Raw genomic sequence first — 19,083 nt, forward strand, 5'->3', positions numbered from 1 at the left:
AGAACTCCATGTGCCTCTGAGAAGCAGGGGAGGTGTCCCGACTTGATCCAGGGCCAGGCGCTCTTATCCCTTTATCATTGTGGCACTTCCACAAAAGTGCCTTATGTTGCAATGATCAAAATCCACATTCCTCTGAAGGCAACCATGAGCTTCATGGCACTCAGCTTGATCCATTGAAAGAGGAGAGCTGGCTGTTTAGAATAGCCCCTTGACTCGACATGTGGCTCACTTCAGAAAACTCTCCCCATGTTAATCCATCCAAGTTTTGGTCTCCCTTTTTTCAAAAAACCTGAGTACAGAGGTGCAGCGCAAAAGAGAGGTACAGTGTCTTAGATCTCACAGATGCCTCAACTTTTACTCCATCTGCTATGAAACTCAGTGCTGTAGGTACCAGATCATTTCATCTCCACTCAGACAAGTCAGAACATTGTTGGATAGATAACAAATCATACAGCATGCACATCTTCTTACCCCTATGGAGCAGCAGGTCTTCTCCTCAGCTCGGGCTGGGCTCCAGGAAGGGCTACACCGCGGGTTGAAAGATGGGTTAGGGTGAGGAGGGAGAGCGTCGTCACAGTAAGTGGAGCACAGAGCTCCTCTGATGCCTCCGCCTGCCTCACCCCCCCACAACTGTTGCTCCTCCTCCTCCATAGTTGTGCTTGTGGGCCGAGTCGGATTACTCCTGACATGATAATCTCCCTGGCTCTAGCTCCAGGAGCACTAAAGGATGCTTTGGCCTGAGCAAGGGCTTACATTTACCTTCTGCTGCAAGGGAGTCTGCCATCTTAAGCGCACGGTGGTAAATAGCCTCAATTGGGTGGATCAGTGGGTGCAGTAAGAGGGGTCCGCTGAAGCAAGTGTCCTCCAGCCTTTTTGGGTGAGGGAATTCACGATAGTTTGTCAAATAGGTGCTACAAAAACACTAACCCCAGTTAAATTGATATATCACAGTTGAGGTATTTCATGATGATTCAATCTAGAGTTGGCCGGGGATGAAACCAGGGATGTTGTTGTTGAGAGTCTCACATTCACATCTCCTCCAATACAAACCACTATTTTAGCCCCTGAGCCTTGAGCGGCAAATGAGGAGCAGATGGTTGTGCTTTTGGAAGGTATCAGGCACTCCACACTGCAATCTAAATAAATACCCCATCCGTGGAGGAAATGCGTCAGGTGTGTGGGATCAGTCATATAAAAACAAAGGCCAACCAGTTTAGAGAGAGCAGTGGAGCGATGTTGCCAGGGAGATGCACACGATGTTGGAGACCCACAGAGCTGAACAGGTGCTGTTTTGAAACATTAACCAGTCAAATAAATTTACAGGTGAGCTGTTGAACCAAACAAAATTGATTGTTCTGAATTATGGCTCGAGAGAAAAATGTTGAAACAGAGCGGCAATCTTGGAGTGTGAGTAATGATGTCAGCTTTACAGCAGGAAACAAATTATTTGCTAACAAATATCTCATTCTAACACCATGAGTCATTCTCATATCCTCATGCCAAAGATATACACAAATCATGCTTTTCAAAGGCCCACTAGTGAGATGTAGATGAGACCGACTGCTAATTTTTGTTTTATCTAGGACTGTAACTAACCAACAGGTGTATTGATGGATGTCTTAAGTTCATTATCACAGTGACCTAAACCATAGATTTTATGTATAGTCTGAAGTGCAGCCAAAACAAATCCTCCTTTTCACTTAAACCCTCCAGCTCTAACCTGCAGGATAACACTATACCACAAATCAAGAGAACATACCTGTTCTTTTTCAAGCTGAGAAGAATATTTTGGTGACAGTCAGCAGGTGCAAATTCACGCAGAACCAGCAACAAAAACGCCTAAGAAAAACGTGCAAATTCACACGACTAGCTCATTTAACACGAACACCCACAATTATTAGCAAGGGGGTACTGTGTAAATACATAATGACTTCCAGTTAGCAGCAAATATCGTGCTTTTCTAGCCTTGAAAAGGAAATATCAGCACAGAAACATTTCCTGACGTCGGGCAGAAACGTTTCTGCTCTATACATATTGTTCACAGATGTGTAAAGTTTTCATAGACCGGCCTCCATTGCAATAAAAGTGTAACAGCTGTTAATTGCTAAATAAAGTCAGAGACAACGAGAGTGAAACTCTTGAGCATGTACACTGCAAGGTTTCATTCAACACCCTAAGATTACATCTGCAATGATGACATTCTGTCATACAGCATATACAAGAAAAAAAAGTATGTTTCCAATTTGAATATCACAGAATCACATACACATAGGATTGAATCTTTCCACTGGGCGTGGATGAGTGAAGAAACACATTCTGTTTAGGTTTGGGCTAGATTTTAAGGAAGCCCTCAATCAGTAACACTATAAACACACCATTCCGCTCGAGGTGTCATTAGAAAGGCTGGAAATAAGGCACAAACGTGGCTACTACACACATCTTGCGCAAGATGTGGTTTGATGATTGGACAAGCAACCTTCAGCCAAATGTCATCTTACTGAGTGGAAAACTACTTTTTACAGAAACAAAATCTAAGCAGAGATTTGAAAAGATGCATTGGGACATTTGGTGCTTTTTTGAGCATAACATGTTGAAAGAAAGGACTGCTTTCTGTGAGCAGCGGAAACAAGACAAATCCATCTTGGCCCAAGAACAAATATACATTGCAATTTGCAGAGTTGTGACCAGACTCGTTGGGGCCTCAGGGATGTAGAGCCTACTGCTGTTTTCAAAAAGCATGTATAGATTTTTGACATACTCTTACTTCATCACATTAACACTTATTTTTGTGTAACAAATTTTACCACTTGATAATATAGCAGTGTATTTACTTCCTATGTTAACTATGACAGGTAGGCTGTAGTGAGTTGTTAAAACACAAAACTATGAACACACAGGCGACTGCTGCCCCCCGCTGTCAGTGATTTACACCTACATCCAAGATCCAAGTCTCACCCAGACTGAATGCTTTCTCACCAACAGACTACTATAGATCACTTTTTTCTTGCTTTATACGGAATAAAAAATATATTTATTTTGATTTCATCAGCTTCTGAACTTCTGGGAGTGACTGAATGTAGCAGTAGCACCAGTCCACATATCTGCAGCCGTCGTCCAGAAGAGGTGAAATTAGTAGATCTAGAAAAAAAAAGGTGCCTATTGCTGCTGCAGCGGCTTCCCTCTCCCCCCGCTGCCGTGGAAGCCCTTGGTGCCGTCGGGGCCGCAGGGCAGACGCAGCACCCTCCGCGGCATGGTGAGCCTGGCCTCAGGGTGGGCTGCGCCGGGTGTGACTTTGCGTCTCAGCACCCAGGGGCACCTAGAACTCTCCTGGCCATCGTCTCCAGAGCACCCGTTCCTCCTGCTGAATCTGCTCTTGAACTCAGGGAAGGGCCAGCCCTGGCAGCCGGTGGAGAACTTTTTAAAGACGTGTCCCAGGGGGTCGCGCAGGGGCTTTTGGGGCCAAAACCTGCGTGGAGCCTTTTTGGAACCCTTAAGTGGGAATGGGCTTTTCTCCAGGGGCGAATCCTCGAAGGGTTTATGTTCGGACTTTTTCTGGCTGGGTTCGGCCTCCTCAGGTGTATCCTCATCGCTTTCCTCTGGCGGTTCTTCCTCTGGCGGTTCTTCCTCGGTGAAGTGGCGTGTCCCAGGGAATCCCAAGGGCGCCACACACATGCCCTTCCCGTTCGTCTTGTGCTCTTCTGCCTTCAGGGCACGGTGGGCCCTTCGAGCCGCCTGCAAACAGTCAAACTTCACCACGGCACACAGGCGGTGGCCGAGCTCACTGTGGCGCTTGGCATAGCACTGCAGCTCCTTGGGAAGCTCTTTGCCAGGTTGCAGGATCCGGATTGACGTAACGTTGCCATAAATGCTGAACACTTTCGAGACTCTCTCCTGGACTCGGGGTTTCTCCAGGCCTTGGGCTGCTCGGCCTTCTCCTCTCTGCTTCTCAAATAGGTTCCAGGCGAGGAGGAGCTTGTTGGTGGGGGAACACAGCAGCCACTTGGGGAGTGGCTCTCTCCGCCTCACTTTGGTCCCTTCCTCGTTCACTTCCAGCAGCTTCGAGCAGCGCGCTCCCGCTAGAGTCACACGCCAGTCTCTGGTCAGCACCTTGATCTGTGACAAGCAGCAGCACTTCATTTTAATGCATTGTTTTTATTTAAACTGGTAAAATATAAACGGCATAGAAAGCCCACTGGTACATTTAAGTCTCGGTAAATCAAAAGTGATATTTTTTCTTTACCTTTTTAAAGGAAGTGAGGAGCTTGAGACTGACGTAGCCCAGCTTGTTCTTCTGCATGTGTTTCAGGAGGAAGCCGTCCTCTGCCAGGTTGCAGTCGGACAGGAGATGCTCCAACTGGGTTGCAATCTTCAAATGGAGCGAATGTGCTTCACTACTATCCTCTTTCGCTCGGTCAAGATTTGCAAAGTACCTACAAGGACAAATAACTTAGCGTCACGACATACTCTAAAATCTGCAGTGTGAATTTGTCGCTTCTATGTTGATTTTCAAATCTCCTTACCCAATCTCACTACTCATGGTGTCTCCTGTGGATAGTGATGTTGGTAAACTGGGTACTAAGTTGGGCCGTGTCTTGGGTGATCTGAAACAAGGATATGAAATGAAAGGAAAATGCACCTGGACACTCTTCATATAACCAAGACGACACTGTGATGTCAACTGGTTTCCATGGGATCTAAAACACAGAATTTGTAAGATGCTACAACGGAAATTCTACATTATTCAATACTAACTACTACTACCACTGCTACTACTAATAATAATCACCTGCATTTACATTAAAAAGTTACAGTGCTGTAAAATAAAAGGTAAAAAACAGTCATGTTAACAATATAACAGAATATTTGCACTGCTAGCATTAAGGCCCACTCCACACAACAGAAATAACACTAACAGTAACATTATCATAACAATCCAAATTGACTCTAAAAAATAATAACATTATAGGCTTGGGCGTCTGCTATGCAGTTCACTGCTAACTGCACAATCAAATCACAAGGAAAATGATGATACTGCTGGCTCGTTAAAGCCTGCTCACATTCAGAAACCATACTGCACTCCCAACAAACAAATAAACAGTAGTACTAAACGATAATGAGAGCAACAACAATTATCAGTTAAACGTAGCTATATGTCCTTTTTGTGTTTCTTTGTAATAACTACATCCTGCTCAACATGTTAACACTACTGCATTTATCATACATATTGTGTCCCGGTCTTGGCAGGCTTTGCCATGACTAAACTCCCACTGTGGCTTCACATAATGAAAGCATTAACAAAGTCAAATCAATTAAATGCAAGAATATATCCTGTTTATGTGCCTGTGTGCCTTTATTCAAGGTTCGCCTCAACATGTTATCGCCATCACACATACAGGATAGACGTACTAAACCCAAACCTCTGCATGCTTTGCCTCGGCTACAGCCATCCTGTCTTGGCTATAGAGCCTTTCTTTAGCTGTAGTTAGTGTGACGGCAACTGGCAGTGATTTAGCAGGCTGGTAGTGTGTGGGCTGCCGGAGAGAGGAGGAGGAGGAGGAGGAGGAGGTGAAGACCGAGCGCTGAGGGGTTTCCACTCTGCTGAGACTGGGGACGGCTCCGGGAACCCGGCCGAAAAAGTTTTACTCATGGACACACACACTCACACACGCACACACACACACGCACAGAGAGTGAGTACGTTGAGCTGAAAAACATGATATCCTCTCAAGCATCTAACCATTTTGCTTCGGTTGTGGGAGCAGGAAAAGTTCTTAAAAATCCCTTGATATAAAAGGAGAGCAGTCTTCCAACTTGTAGAACCGTGACTACAGTATGAACTGAACGTAAGGGTGTTGAAACACAAGGCAATTTTTGGGGTAACGCATTGGGCAACGCTCCCAGCAACAGGAAAGAGAGTGAGACACAAGGGTGAAAAATCTATTTCTAGCAACAAGAAGCTCCTACGTAATGAGAGCAACTTGGGCCTTGTTGCTCTGTGTATCACCTCCTTAAAGTCACTGAGCAAAACAGGAACCTTCTTCTTCTCTTAGTCATCTACCCACAAACTATTAAACATGTAAAAATTCACACTTTGCAAACCACAAAATAAACGAAACATCACAAGCAAGGATTCGTACAAAAACCCAATTATTCAACTTTATTAACATCGATGAGTTTTTTTGTTTTTCAGCAATATCTTTTTAAATTCCAGTTCTTTATCAACAAATAGAAAACAGACTGTGTATACAACAGATCGAATCCCTACAGCACTAAGCATTCACAAGGTAAAAATGAACGTTTTTATTTTTCGCCAGCGTGTTCAAGTCCCCCCCCCCCCCCCCCCCCCCTACCGCCACCACCACCACCACGTAGGCCTCGGATTCGACGCTCCCTCCTTGCGCCTTGTGGGTGAAGATGTGCTTCAGTGGTGCTTCAGTGGTCCATTTTGGTGGGTGGGGTGGGGCAGATGGGTCACGGGGGAGGGGGGATTGTGCTGTTTTCCTCATTCAGATGGACAACCAGCTGTCAAAGTTACTATGGTAGTACAGTAGATACAACGGTGTTTCCATTAATACACACTCTAGGACAGCAGGCTCTCTGCAGTTTTCTCTAGGGTTGGTACGTCGGCAGAGTGAATCCTTTTGGACAATATACTTTTGAAGCTGTGGATATATCTATGTATAATTGTACATATATATAATCAATCATAATTATATATATATTTATAGTTCTATTTCTGTATAAAATAATAGCAGGTTTCAGTCCAAAGGGCTGAGTCTCTGTCCCTCTGGTAGGAATGGTTGATTCTGTACAGGTGCCAGTGCTGATGGCTCTGCTCCTCGGCCCGTATGAACCACCCTGCTCCTCCGGTCCGTTCGGTTCAACCCCAGGGAAACCGACCAGGCTATCGGGCAGCGAGGAGACGGGAGGGGCTTGAAGAGCAACTATATTCAGAGATTAGGGAGTTTCTTTTTCAACTACCCGTTGGGTATAAAAGTCTGTTTTCCTCAGATAAGTTCTCCGGTTTGGAGTATGAAGGCCTCAATGCCATAGGCTTCTGACGAAAAAACAAAACAAAACAAAAACAAAAAAAATCATGTGCTTTCCAGTTCTGTACACCGCTGATTTAGTCTGTTAGCTGATTCACTGTTTTTTTTTGTTTTTTTTACTAGCTACTGTGTTTACATAGGACAACTTTAGCGGGTGTATGTTCTGAAATCATTTTATAATTTTTTCAAAATTGTTTTTTGTAAGAAACAGCGAGTGAAAAGGCGTATCAAAGTGAACCCCTGCTCCATTGAACTGAATAAGACCAAAACAATGTACATGAGAACAAAACAATAATGTCATGAGACAAAAGAAATCTGACAGCAGCTCAGAGAACAGTGGTTCTCCTGTATTAGTATCTAGGAACGTGTTAAAAATACATGTCCCTTGTGCTAAAGTACCCTAGAAGATAAAAAAAAAATAAAAAAAATAAAAAGACATACCAATTATGAAAATAATGCAGGCCCGCAGCAGGGCGGTTTAAGACAAAAGAATGTCTGGTGTTAAAATGATTATTAAAAACAACAACAAAAAAAATGATGCGCTAAATAATAACATTTGTCATAATATCATAATAGTGAAAATAAAATTAACAAAAAAAAAAAGAGAGAGAATCTTCTCTTAGTGCTACCAGTAGCCTTTGACAATCGGGGAGGTTTGGCGTCGACAGGACAGAGAAGCAAGCTGCCAGTCTGAGCTGTCACATCCGTACAAGAGTTGTCGTAGTTGTCGTAGTCATTGTACTGTTTCTTTTTATTATTTTTAAAGCAAAATCTCTGTGTGGTAAATCCGCGTGGATCTCTGTGATTGGTTGAACCCGTCGCCGGGTCCGCAAGCACGTCCCTTTCTCCTCCCCTCCGGTAGCTGTGTGAGGGGAGGGGGGGAGGGGCGGGTATGGGGGGGGGGGGTCAAGTGATTGGATGGCGGCTGAGATGGGACACTTGGCACACTCCTGAGAGGTCTGACCAGGGAGGCTGCTCGGTGGGAGTGGTTACGTTGCATAGTGGTCAAAGCTCCCCAGGTACTCCAGTGCTGCCCTGTAGCACAACTGGTACTGGTCCTGCAGGGGAGAGGAAGCCTCAGTGAGTGTTTGTTTGTTTATGTTTACATGCACGGTATGTTGTGCGTCATTTAGGAGAAACAATTTACATGCATTTTCATATCCTGTTCGCAAGTATCCGTGTGCGTATGAATAGAGGGCTTTCAGGTGACAGGTGACCACAGAGCTTGGCAACAGTGGCTGGTTGTGTTTCTAAATTTACGACTCAGCCATCTCAACAGTATGGAATAGACATGGATCATTTCTGTGCTGTTTTTGAAAACTGATCATTTCACCACTGATACATCTGATTGATTTTGTGTTTGGATATTGTCAGCTTTTTAACAAGTCAATCATAGTATCTGGTCAGCTGCCCTTCACCGTCTTGTTGTAAACACATGTGATTTGCACACTAGCTAATGCATCTAGTAGAATCTAGTGTTAGTGGCTAGTAGTCACATCTTAACATTAACATCAGTTGCTTTGCTAAGTTAGTCTGCTAGCTAATTAGTTAGCTAACAAAGCCAAAAACCAACTGTTTGTTCAGGTTAACTGAGCTGACTCTTCTCAAGCTACAACTGGCAGTGTTTTGGAGTAGAGACTAGGACCAAAGACGAGACAGTTTACTGCGTCACAGTAACCTAAACAAATGGAAACAAATCTGGCACCATCATGGAGGCCAGATGTGGTTCTGAGTTCTGAGGAGATTTGTGATGTAACTGCAAGGCCTCTATAAAAAGAATATCAGTCAAACAGTGAATTCTTTGTTTTAGTGGAACACCAGATCAATGGGTTTACCACATAAGGACAATTCAGATAATGTCAGGTAAAGTTATCAATCACAGAGAAGAACACTAAAATGACTTTCAGATACTGTCCTGTGATTGTCTAAACTTTCTGCCACTCGCTGTGTTGTCCTTTGTAGCAAAACCCGGTAAAATCTGGCACTCCAAGCAGGTTAAGAAATCAAACGCTTAGTATTATTTGCACTGTTTAACCCCGGGCAGTTACCATGGAAACAGAACTGACTTACACACAACGGCTGCAGTCTGTTTTAAGGAGCGGTTAACCCATAACTGGGATTTTGAGTATGAGCGATATCTGAGTCAGTATTCTGTCCTCACCTCCGTCTGCACCATGGCAGGCCGCTGGGTGCGAAGCGTCTTCACCGTCTGGAAGAGGTCGACCACGCCCTCGTATCTCATCCTCTCCAGCACGATGCTGAGGGTGATGAAGACGCCGGTCCTGCCCACACCGGCACTGAGGAGCACACACAGCAGCATTTGTTAAATCAAGGAATTGAAGCTTATTCTACTTTTGCACCTAATTTCAAGTTGCTCTGAATAAGGGAGTCTGCTATATTGCCTTTAATGTAATTTAATGTAAATGCAGTAGGAGGAGAGCCCACATAAACATCGAGTATTAGACATTGCATTATTATTACGGCATGGTTACTTTGTGTCCTTATAATGCACTGCAAATATACACCAAACATTCCTGGGTCAATTAGTATTTGTATATACTTCTTAAGAGTTTGGAAAACCACTTGAATGGGCTTTGAAACACAGGACAACACACACAAGTGCCAGTTTAGACAATCACAGGAAATCTGGAATTTGGAATTTTACTCCTCTGTGATTATCTGAACTGTCCTGGTGTGGTTAACTCCACCCATCTGGCACTTCATGCAGAAGTAGAAAACAAACACTAAAAATTATTTGTGAATGCAGTTTGACCCTAGTGAGTGAGTTGTAAGAACACTGATGTCACATGATCAAAATACAAACAGAAATATCTTGCTAGCACCTACAAATCTCTGAAATGGCAACCCGCTCATGTGCTTTCTTCAACACACACACACACACACACACACACACACACACACACAATGCCATCCAGTCTCCTTACCTGCAGTGTACAGTGATTGGTCCATCCTGTCCAAACTGCTCCTTGGTTTTGTGCACTTGGCCAATGAAATCAATGAAGCCTTCCCCGGTTTTTGGCACTCCTTGCTCGGGCCAGTCAGTGAATTGGAATTGGCGGATTGTTCTGGACTGGCCGTCCTGAGGGCAGCAAACACAGAGTTTATTTATGTTAAAGAGGCACAGCGTATTGACAAAAAGACAAACTGACACATAGGTGACATGTACGGTTTGCATAATGCACCACTTTTCAGTAGCTTTACAGTGTAATGTGGGTTGTGGGTGTAACTGGCCAGATTAGTTCTCTTCAAAGCTCGAATTTATGTCTACAACCACATAACACTCTGCTGTACTTTGTGGTTTGTGCTTCACACATCTCTGTGCCCTGCACCCTCATGTCCACTCAACCAAACATGCAATATAGTATTTCACTGAATGAGACTTGATACAGTTTTCAGAAATCAACCGCACCACAGGATATAGGCTGCAGACCTGGGTGTTATCATATGACTGGTTTATAAGTGTTTTGAGTTTGCATGTGCGCATATGAAGAGTTCATTTCCAAAATGCTATATTTCCATTTTGGAAAGAAATTGCTACATGAAGTTCATCATTGTGTCACATACTGTGTCACATTTTTCAAATGGTGGATATCTTATTTTGGAACAAAACTCTTAAAACTCTTAACACACACATATATATATATATATATATATATATATAATACATAAAATACATACATATATGTGGTGTGTGTGTGTGTGTGTGTGGGATTAGAGTGGTGCTGCTGCTATGTGCTGTGGGCCTTCTGATGACAGCCAAGTGTATTTATAGCCCATTGAAACCACTGCATCACAGGGAGTTCCAGTACTGGCCTTGGGGATTGGAGGCTCTGCTTTTCATGTATTTCACAGAGATCTAGCGCATACACACACTAATGCATGTGCACACACACTCACACACACACAATCCAGAGAGCACACATGCCGTTGCTAAATCCGAGTAAACATGTTTGACGGCGCATTCACTTTATGTCAACCTGTCAAGAGAAATAACACGGGCCGCGTTCTGATCATCTCTACCTTGAAATCACAGTCTGCATAATTTTCAACACTTACTGCGACTGTCAGTATTTGTATGGAAACCTAAAATTAAGATGGATTTAGGCTGGATGGCTGCATTTGTGTAAAATGCCAATCACCCACTACCCGTCCCACCAAGACATACACACATAAACACACGCACACACACGAAGGCAAGACATTTTCAAATCCAGCGTACCCTGGCATCTGTGACTTTGAACTCTCGGAGGATGTACTGGGGCATGTTGTACTCGGCCATGGGATCCACCACAAAGTACTGGTACCTGGCTGAGCGCTCCGCTGGCCAGTACTGATGGCACTTTTCCTGCAAAAGAAAAGACAAGCAGAAACATTAGGCACCTATATTAGATGAGTCATTCCAAAATGAGATATCCACCATTCGGAAGAAAACTGACCCTTACAAAATGATTACTGGCATAAAAGTGCAGCATATGTAAGTTATCAGCCATCTTAAGTCATCAGGAGATTTTTGTTTACCCAATAGTTATGTTTTTGATGCTGGAATCATCTGTGGTTTTGAAATATTGACATTCATTTTAGTTAGCAAAATATTTCCATAATTTGTTTATGTTCTTTGCTAAAGCAATAAAATGTGTGAGGGTTTTCTTTGCTGTAATTATGGGTGAGAAGGTGATGCAGCGAGCTATAAAATGCAGTCGAGTGACTTTCAGCGCCACCACAGTATCCATAATCACACAAAACAAAGTACTCCAGCGTATTTATGGCTTTTATAAAACAGTTACCAAGGCGAGTGTGCTGTTTGAAAGGTTTCTTTTAAAGTTGTGTATATACAAAAGAACAGAAGCAGGAGGAAGCAAGATAAATTGCTATTTACCTCCCTGGTTAGCACAAGATTTAACATAGAAACTAATTCAATTTTTCATAAAGCATGGCATAGTCTTGCTGTAAGGGGAATTATCAGCATGTTTGGAATGCAACCAGCTACCAGCTTGGCAGTTTCAGTCAAGATGCATTCCAACCATACTGAGAGTGTAGCTTAGTTTCAACCAAGTTATCAGCATGGCTGGAATGTATCTTTGACCAATCTGATACAATAGCTTGGCTGAAACTGCCCGGTGTATAAAGCTTGTGTGGGTTTTCATCCCCTCAATTCACCAACATAGCAAACATTCCCTACAGGTGTTGCATGTATTTACGTGTGTGTGTGTGTGGTATGTGTGAATGCATGTGGCTGTGTGTGAGTGTGTGTGTGTGTGTGCCTGTCTTACCCGCCCCATCTCTCGTAGTTTGGTGAGCATGACTACGATGGTGGAGTTGTGCTCCCACAGCATTCTCCAGAAGTCTTCGGTGGTCTCGGCCAGGGGGCCCTGGGTGGCCAGGTAGGCCTTCTGCTGCCTAAAAACACCAGAGCGAGGACACAGCGAATTAATACTAAACATAATAATAATAATATTTATTGATATGGCACTGTATTACAAAGCACATCACAAGCAATAGCCAGAGAACCCATTTGAAAGATCATTTAATAGTAAAGAAATGTTGTGCTAGAGCAGTTAGCAGAAGGCTGTTATTCCCCCCACTTTGGAAGTATTAGTGAAGTGCTAAGTGCCGGACAGAATACAAGACAAAAGTGGAGTCCATACACTGACAGCTACAGCGTTATACAATATAAATTCTATACTATTCAAATAAATACATACGACGAATAAATCCACAGGCCTTGGGAACAGCTTTCAGTGTGCGGACTCTACTTTTGTTCCATGAAATCGACATATGCCATTTGATGGACATTTGTATACAAAAGTGCCTTACAGTACCGTAAGTGCATACATTTGTAGTAAAGATGGCCTCAGCAGGAATCAAACCCCACGCAGAATGTTGAATATAGATATAGATGTGTGTGGGGGTTCGGTTGTCCTTGAACCATGTGCTGTGTTTCTGTAGCAATGGCACCAAGACAAATCCCGTACATTTAATGTACTTGGCAATTTGTACACGGCAACTAACCATAGCAATATAAGTGCCATGCTCTACCACTGAGCTATACAGGACCGTGGATATGCACAGGTCCTATACTTCCCCCTACTCCCTATCTGTAACAGAGCACAGAGTGAGAGCGCTTGATATGCTCACACAACTAGGGATGAGCTCATGTGCTGAGGTGCCAATGCAGTGCTAGTGTCCTACGTGACTTTGGCCCAGATGAGCAGTTATTTTGTCCAACAGGAGGTGGCAGCAGTGCACCGATCAAGATAGGGGGGCGGGGGGCGGGGGGGTGAGCTGAGTAATCCAACATACAATACACGCATGAGCAACACTCAAGCACGTACACACTCACATGTCTGCAGTGCATGTAGGCTCGCATATACAGTAGCTTTGCACGTATAGACATACAAAGACGCATAGACACGCAGAACACGCACACACACACACACTCACACGCGCACACACACATACTAAGCCACGGGTGAACAACTAATGAAGGTGCTGCAGGCAAGGCACTAATGTGGAACCGGGAGATTAGAATGTGCTCAGGGCCTCGCTCGCACAAATAAAGAAACGACAGATCGGTGGAGAGGGGAGGCGATGGCGTGAGAGGAGGGGTAGGCAAGGGAGTGAGGAGTCAAATTAAAGAAAAGAAATGGAGGAAAGAGAAATGCAGAGGAATAGAGGGGGGGGAAAGGGGGAGAGGTACAAAGTAGAGGGAAGACGGAAAGGAGAGTGTGAGGAGATGAAAAGAGTAAGCACTGTTTTTTTTCTCCTGCCGGTCATCAGAGCACAAAGTAGAACTGACTGTTTTCTCTTACTGATTTTGGCTGCGAAGAGTGGAGGGAATGAGAGGAGAAGAGAGAAGAGGCGAGAAGAGAAGAGAAGAGAAGAGAAAAGGAGAGAAGAGGAGAGAAGAGGAGAGAAGAGAACAGAAGAGGAAACGAGAGAAAAAGATGTGAGGAAAAAGTACAAAGTAGAGAAGGGAGGAGAGGAGAAGAGAGAACAGAAACGGAAAGGAAATGAAAGGTAAGGAAAGAAATGGAAAGGGAATGAAATGAAATGAAAGGAAAAGAAAGGAAAGGAAAGGAAAGGAAATGAAAGGAAGGGAAAGGAAATTAAATGAAAGGAAAGGAAAGGAAAGGAAAGGAAAGGAAAGGAAAGGAAAGGAAGGGAAAGGAAATTAAATGAAAGGAAAAGAAAGGAAAAGAAAGGAAAGGAAAGGTATGCCTATGCGGTCACAAGCCTCTGTCTCAATGTATTCCCACAACACTGCCTACACTAACATACGACTCACACCTTTCCCGTGCAATACTGCCTATGCTCAAATTCAACAAGAGAGCAGAAGCGCAATTACACCCTGAAAATCTTCAGTAAATACACAGAATGAATGCCACATTTTATATTGATAGGGTGGACCCCTCTGAGCTCCCCCAAAAAATGCCCCCTAGCCAAAACAACCCATATCACACAATACTGACTGCTCTGCACACAGTGTCCCGATGAGCACGCTGCCAAACAGCACAAAGCACTCTCTGCATCATCCCACATGACTGCAGTGCTTCAGGACATAGTGTTTCATTTCAACCTCATTACAATGCTAAAACTCCAGCCTGCATCGGAGCATATCCAGGGCTCGCGCCCCTGATAGCGTAGCTGGAATCAATGCTTCGCCTCTCATTAGCTTAGCATATTATTGGCTTTTCTTGAAGGCGCTGGGGTGAAGGGCACTGGAGGCCCCTGTTTAGTTTTTATTTATGCCCGGGCTTTAAAAGCGGCTTAATTACACAGCGCTGCCGGTGCACACAACAGGTCCCCACCCGGATCTGTCTGCCTCTGCCACGACATTGGGATGGAAAATTAAGATGGAGAGTGAGAGAAGAGGGTGGGAAGAGAGATAGGGGGCAGGGGGAGACAGATAAAGGGTGGGTACAAAGAGACACAGAGAGACAGAAGGGGGTAAAAGGAGACAGAGCGAAAGGGGCAGAGAGCAGGAATGAAAGGGGGATATAACGAGAGAAAGAGAAGGAGGGAGAGAGAGGGAGATGGGGCGGGAGGTGTTTGGAAAACACACTTCATTACGATACTCTCTTGCTGCAATTATGCTATTTACACAGCGACAATGGAGGGTCGGCCTCTGCGGAGCACCTTTCATTAACGACAGGATTGGAGAAAGAGGAGGAGGGAGGAGTGGTGGAGGTGGAGGTGTTGTCTCTGTCACGGCCGGGTGCGGAGCAGAACCCCGTACGGACCGGATGGTATTTCACGCTCGCTAAATCCATCCCTTCCCTTTACAGTTCATCTATAGAAGTATTCCGCTCTATCTCTCTCCATACATATACTGTATATATATATATAAAACAGTAAGAGAGAGAGCTGCCTTTTCATCTTCCTCCCTCTAGGAAGCAATTTGGACTCACAGAGCACATGAGGACAAGCAGTAGCTCCAGTATGGAAGCAGTAGTCGCTCTGTGCAAGTGAACCACACTGACAGGAGGTAATTCTTTGAGAGCAACTGGATACTGCCCACAATAACCTTATCTTCAATATCTCCCCATACATTTTTATCTATACCTATTCTATAGCGAATATCTATTTTTCATACCTTTTCATACCATAATAATCTTTGATGACAGAAAGCAATTTCAGACCTGTCACCCGCACCCACAGATATACACCCATATTGCTCTCTCACCACCCCCCACGGTGCGTCCCATGCTGACCTGTAGCCGTCGATGCAGCTGGCGTTGATGTAGTCGGAGCCCTCCACACCGCGGATGGGCTGCAGGCAGACTCGGGTGGACTCAAACGGCATGATGTTGACCAGACGGTTCTTGAACTTGTTGCAGGGCAGGTTGGCGCTGATGAAGCGCGACGTGTGGGCTTTGGAGTTGGCCAGTCTCTGTTAAATGGAAGGTGAGGAGAAACCAGACAGGATGAGATGGAGAGAAAAAAGAGGAGAGAGAGAGAATTAGTGACCTGTGACCTGGAGTAAACAAACAAGGAAGTCTAGAACGCTTCTCTGTCAAGTCTCTCTTTTTTCTTTTCCCCACACACTCAGTGTATCCTGTCACGATAAATAAGAAATCCTACAGAAGGTAAGACGTCAAGTCGGACCAGAGAAGGGTGGCATCCATTTTAGATGAAATACCTGCTGGCAGGTATAACATAGTGCAGCTAAGTGCAGTGGACGAGGCTCTCATAGAGCCCCACTGCTTGGGTGGAGGACTGGAGGCGTGACAAGCTCTGGCGCTGGCAGTGGACAATGCACAGATGGACAGCACAGGAGTGTGTACAGAGAGCCATGGTACTCCACGAGAGTGTGTGTGTGTGTGTTACGGCCAGACTGTGTGGGCATGGACGCTGTGGCCCCACATACGCCGCATTCATTCTCACACTCTCCCTCATTCTCTGTCGTTGGCAGGAGTGTAGATGCTATTATCACTTCAAACAGAATGGATCATGGTCATAAGAGGGCTAATGGCAGTGCTGGGCTGGGAGGAAAGTGTGTAATAACATCACAGTCGATGGCTATTGACAGAAGGTGTGCGTGTGCGTGCGTTTGCGAGTCACCTTGAACACCAGCTGTGTGTATGTTTGAGTGTCAGTCATTTTGTAACTCTTGCTGTGTGTGTGTGTGTTCACGTGTTTGTGTGTATCTGTTCTGGTTGTACCGAACCATGTGTGCCCGTACTTACTACGCTACTACTAGCTGTTGATACGTCCCAGCACCAATGTCACAGAGACAAATTCCTGGACATTTATTTATTTGGCGAATTAAGCGAATCTGACTCTGACATGCAACGGTGCGTACGTTACACACCTTGAACTCCAGCTCCATGGCGGTGACTGTCTCGCCGGGTGGGGGCTGGGTGAGTTTCTGGATGTGGGCGTACAGGTTGCGGGCGGGAACCTCGGTGTTGCCGCAGGTGGCGGCCTCCAGCAGGGCTTCGTGGATGAAGATGTACTGGTCCTCCGTCTGGACCATGTAGTTCCTCTGGGCGCGCATGCACGTCACGTGGCCGTAGATGTCCACGGACTTCTCGTGCTTCATGCGCTCCAGCATGGCCTCAATCACGATCAAGCAGCCCGTCCTGCCCACGCCCGCACTGGGGGAGAGCGGAGAGGAGAGAGGAGAGAGGAGAGAGAGACAGAGAGGAAGGGTGAATATTATAAGATAACTTAAGATAGAAGCATAAGATTATACTTTACTGTCCACTAGCTAAAAAAAATACACATTTCTTCCATCCATACAGGTTTTAAAGTTCATCAACCAACCACCCACCTCCCCCCAGAAATATCACATTTTCCTGAACACTTCTTTACACCTCATTACATTACACAGTATGCAACCAGTTCAGAATTCCATATCCTAAGCGCCAATACACAATTTCCGAGTAGGACAGTTAGTTTTGACTAGGGAGGAATGGGTGTGATTAATCTTAAAGTAGATTAGATGGGGGTTTATCTGTAACTGGTGTATTTTAGATGTATAAAAGATAGAATAGACTGTAGACTGTATTAAATGCAGATGAGAAATCAATGAAAAGCACCCACACACACGCTTTGGGCCCAGCTCACTAGTCATTCACAATTCTCTCCAGTAGCGTCATCGGGACTGATGTAAGAGCAACTGGGCAAAAATCACCTATTTAGAACAGGTTTTTTTTTTGATTGTTGGTAAATAGGCTGCCATACAGGCACCAGCTCCTTGCTGTAATATTTCAGAAGAAAGGGGTAAAAGGGTTCATGTTGTTGGGGACAGAAGATTACGTGCATTTAGATGTTGGAAAGCACAAGCTACCTGGCTTACTATGATCTCTACCCGCTCTGCTCTCTCCAAGGTGATGGACTCCAGCACTTTATTACATGTTGTTGTGAAAAAGGTATTGAGTTTGTTAGCAAAATACATCTCACTGTCAGCCATAATAGATTTGGTTGCCTTAAAAGCATCCTGCAGGTGTTGTTATTGCAACTGCTTCGACCTCCTCAATTTCCCCTTCAGCTCCTTTCCTGTCCTGTGTATTTATCCAGTATCAATTATCTTGAATACCAATTTCCTCAAGTTCATAGTTTCCTTGATATCCTTAGTTATGTAGGACTTATTGTTTGGATACACCTTCACTGTTTTTGTAGGTATTAGTGATTGCACACAGTAATTAATATAATTTGTGGTCACCATACACGCATTGTCCAGGGCACACTGTGCATTGAAGACATGCCTTTAGCGCTTCTTTGCTGACCTTTTGTTCATGTTTTGTGCTCTTAAGCTTAGTTCTATATGTAGGAATACAAATACATTGTGGTCTGAATTTGATATGGGTGGTTGACACCTAGATGTATAGGTCTCTTTCAAGTTCACATAACACTTGTCCAATATAATTCCCCTGTGTTTGACAGTTCATGTATTGCTGAAAACTGGGCATCGTAATTTCCAGGTTGCACTGGTTTAAATCCCCTAGCAAGGCAGCTGGGGCATCAGGGAGTTTGTGCACACACTCTGCATTTGTGACTGTGACCTGAGAGACTGGGTGGAACGTACACAACATACACAATTATGCAGCCAAATTCCCGAGGGAGATAAAAGGTCTTAACCCCAAACACAGGATTTCAGCATCTTTGTTGCATGCGGTGTCCTGGATGGTGTATTGGTGACACCGCTGATCTTTGATGTAAAAATAAATGCCGCCTCCCCTATTCTTTCCTGAGTTCCCATTCCTCTCCGCCCGCACAAGAGAGAAGGCATCTGCAGTATATCATACAATAAGTAGGCCTATCACTAAAGAAATGTGATGGCGAGAAAGTCAGCAACGCCAAAGATATGCAATCAGCGGTTCATAAAATAATACCAGTACTGATACAAATTCTGATACTGATAATGACACTAATACCAATTTATTTATATGAACAAATACTACTAATACTAACACATTTTGTTCATAAAAAGCTTTTCAGGGTGCTCAAAGGCACTTTTAAGTAAACATCAAAATAAGAACACAAAAAAAGAACAAAACATAAAATCGGC

General features: G+C 44.3%; 2 protein-coding genes across 4 annotated transcripts in view; both read right to left on the minus strand.

The window, feature by feature from the left end:
- Positions 1–3,156: 3,156 nt before the first annotated feature.
- On the minus strand, positions 3,157–4,537 carry larp6b (La ribonucleoprotein 6, translational regulator b). Its single transcript, XM_071910688.2, has 3 exons — positions 4,521–4,537; positions 4,241–4,430; positions 3,157–4,113 (listed from the first exon to the last, which is right to left on the minus strand). Exons 1-3 carry the CDS (start codon positions 4,535–4,537, stop codon positions 3,157–3,159), a joined length of 1,164 nt encoding a protein of 387 aa, XP_071766789.2.
- Positions 4,538–6,134: 1,597 nt separating this feature from the next.
- ptprfb (protein tyrosine phosphatase receptor type Fb) overlaps positions 6,135–19,083 on the minus strand; it is a 118,866-nt gene continuing 105,917 nt past the window's right edge. For all 3 annotated transcript variants that reach the window (XM_078287752.1, XM_078287751.1, XM_071910716.2), the window contains 7 exons: positions 16,882–17,167; positions 15,782–15,960; positions 12,341–12,467; positions 11,290–11,415; positions 9,995–10,149; positions 9,211–9,346; positions 6,135–8,107 (listed from right to left, as the gene is read on the minus strand). In XM_078287752.1, coding sequence (XP_078143878.1) covers positions 8,039–8,107; positions 9,211–9,346; positions 9,995–10,149; positions 11,290–11,415; positions 12,341–12,467; positions 15,782–15,960; positions 16,882–17,167 — 1,078 coding nt within the window. In that variant the 3' untranslated portion in view covers positions 6,135–8,038. The remainder of the gene's footprint in view (positions 8,108–9,210; positions 9,347–9,994; positions 10,150–11,289; positions 11,416–12,340; positions 12,468–15,781; positions 15,961–16,881; positions 17,168–19,083) is intronic.

The sequence above is a fragment of the Centroberyx gerrardi genome, chromosome 13 (genome assembly GCF_048128805.1).
Source record: "Centroberyx gerrardi isolate f3 chromosome 13, fCenGer3.hap1.cur.20231027, whole genome shotgun sequence".
Classification (NCBI taxonomy): Eukaryota; Metazoa; Chordata; class Actinopteri; order Beryciformes; family Berycidae; genus Centroberyx; species Centroberyx gerrardi.

What these genes read in the sequence shown, in the direction of transcription:
- larp6b (XM_071910688.2), bottom strand. An exon ending in TCCTCACTTCCTTTAAAAAG is followed by an intron (nt 4,114 to 4,240) that starts GTAAAGAAAAAA and finishes TGCTTGTCACAG; the next exon opens with ATCAAGGTGCTGACCAGAGA.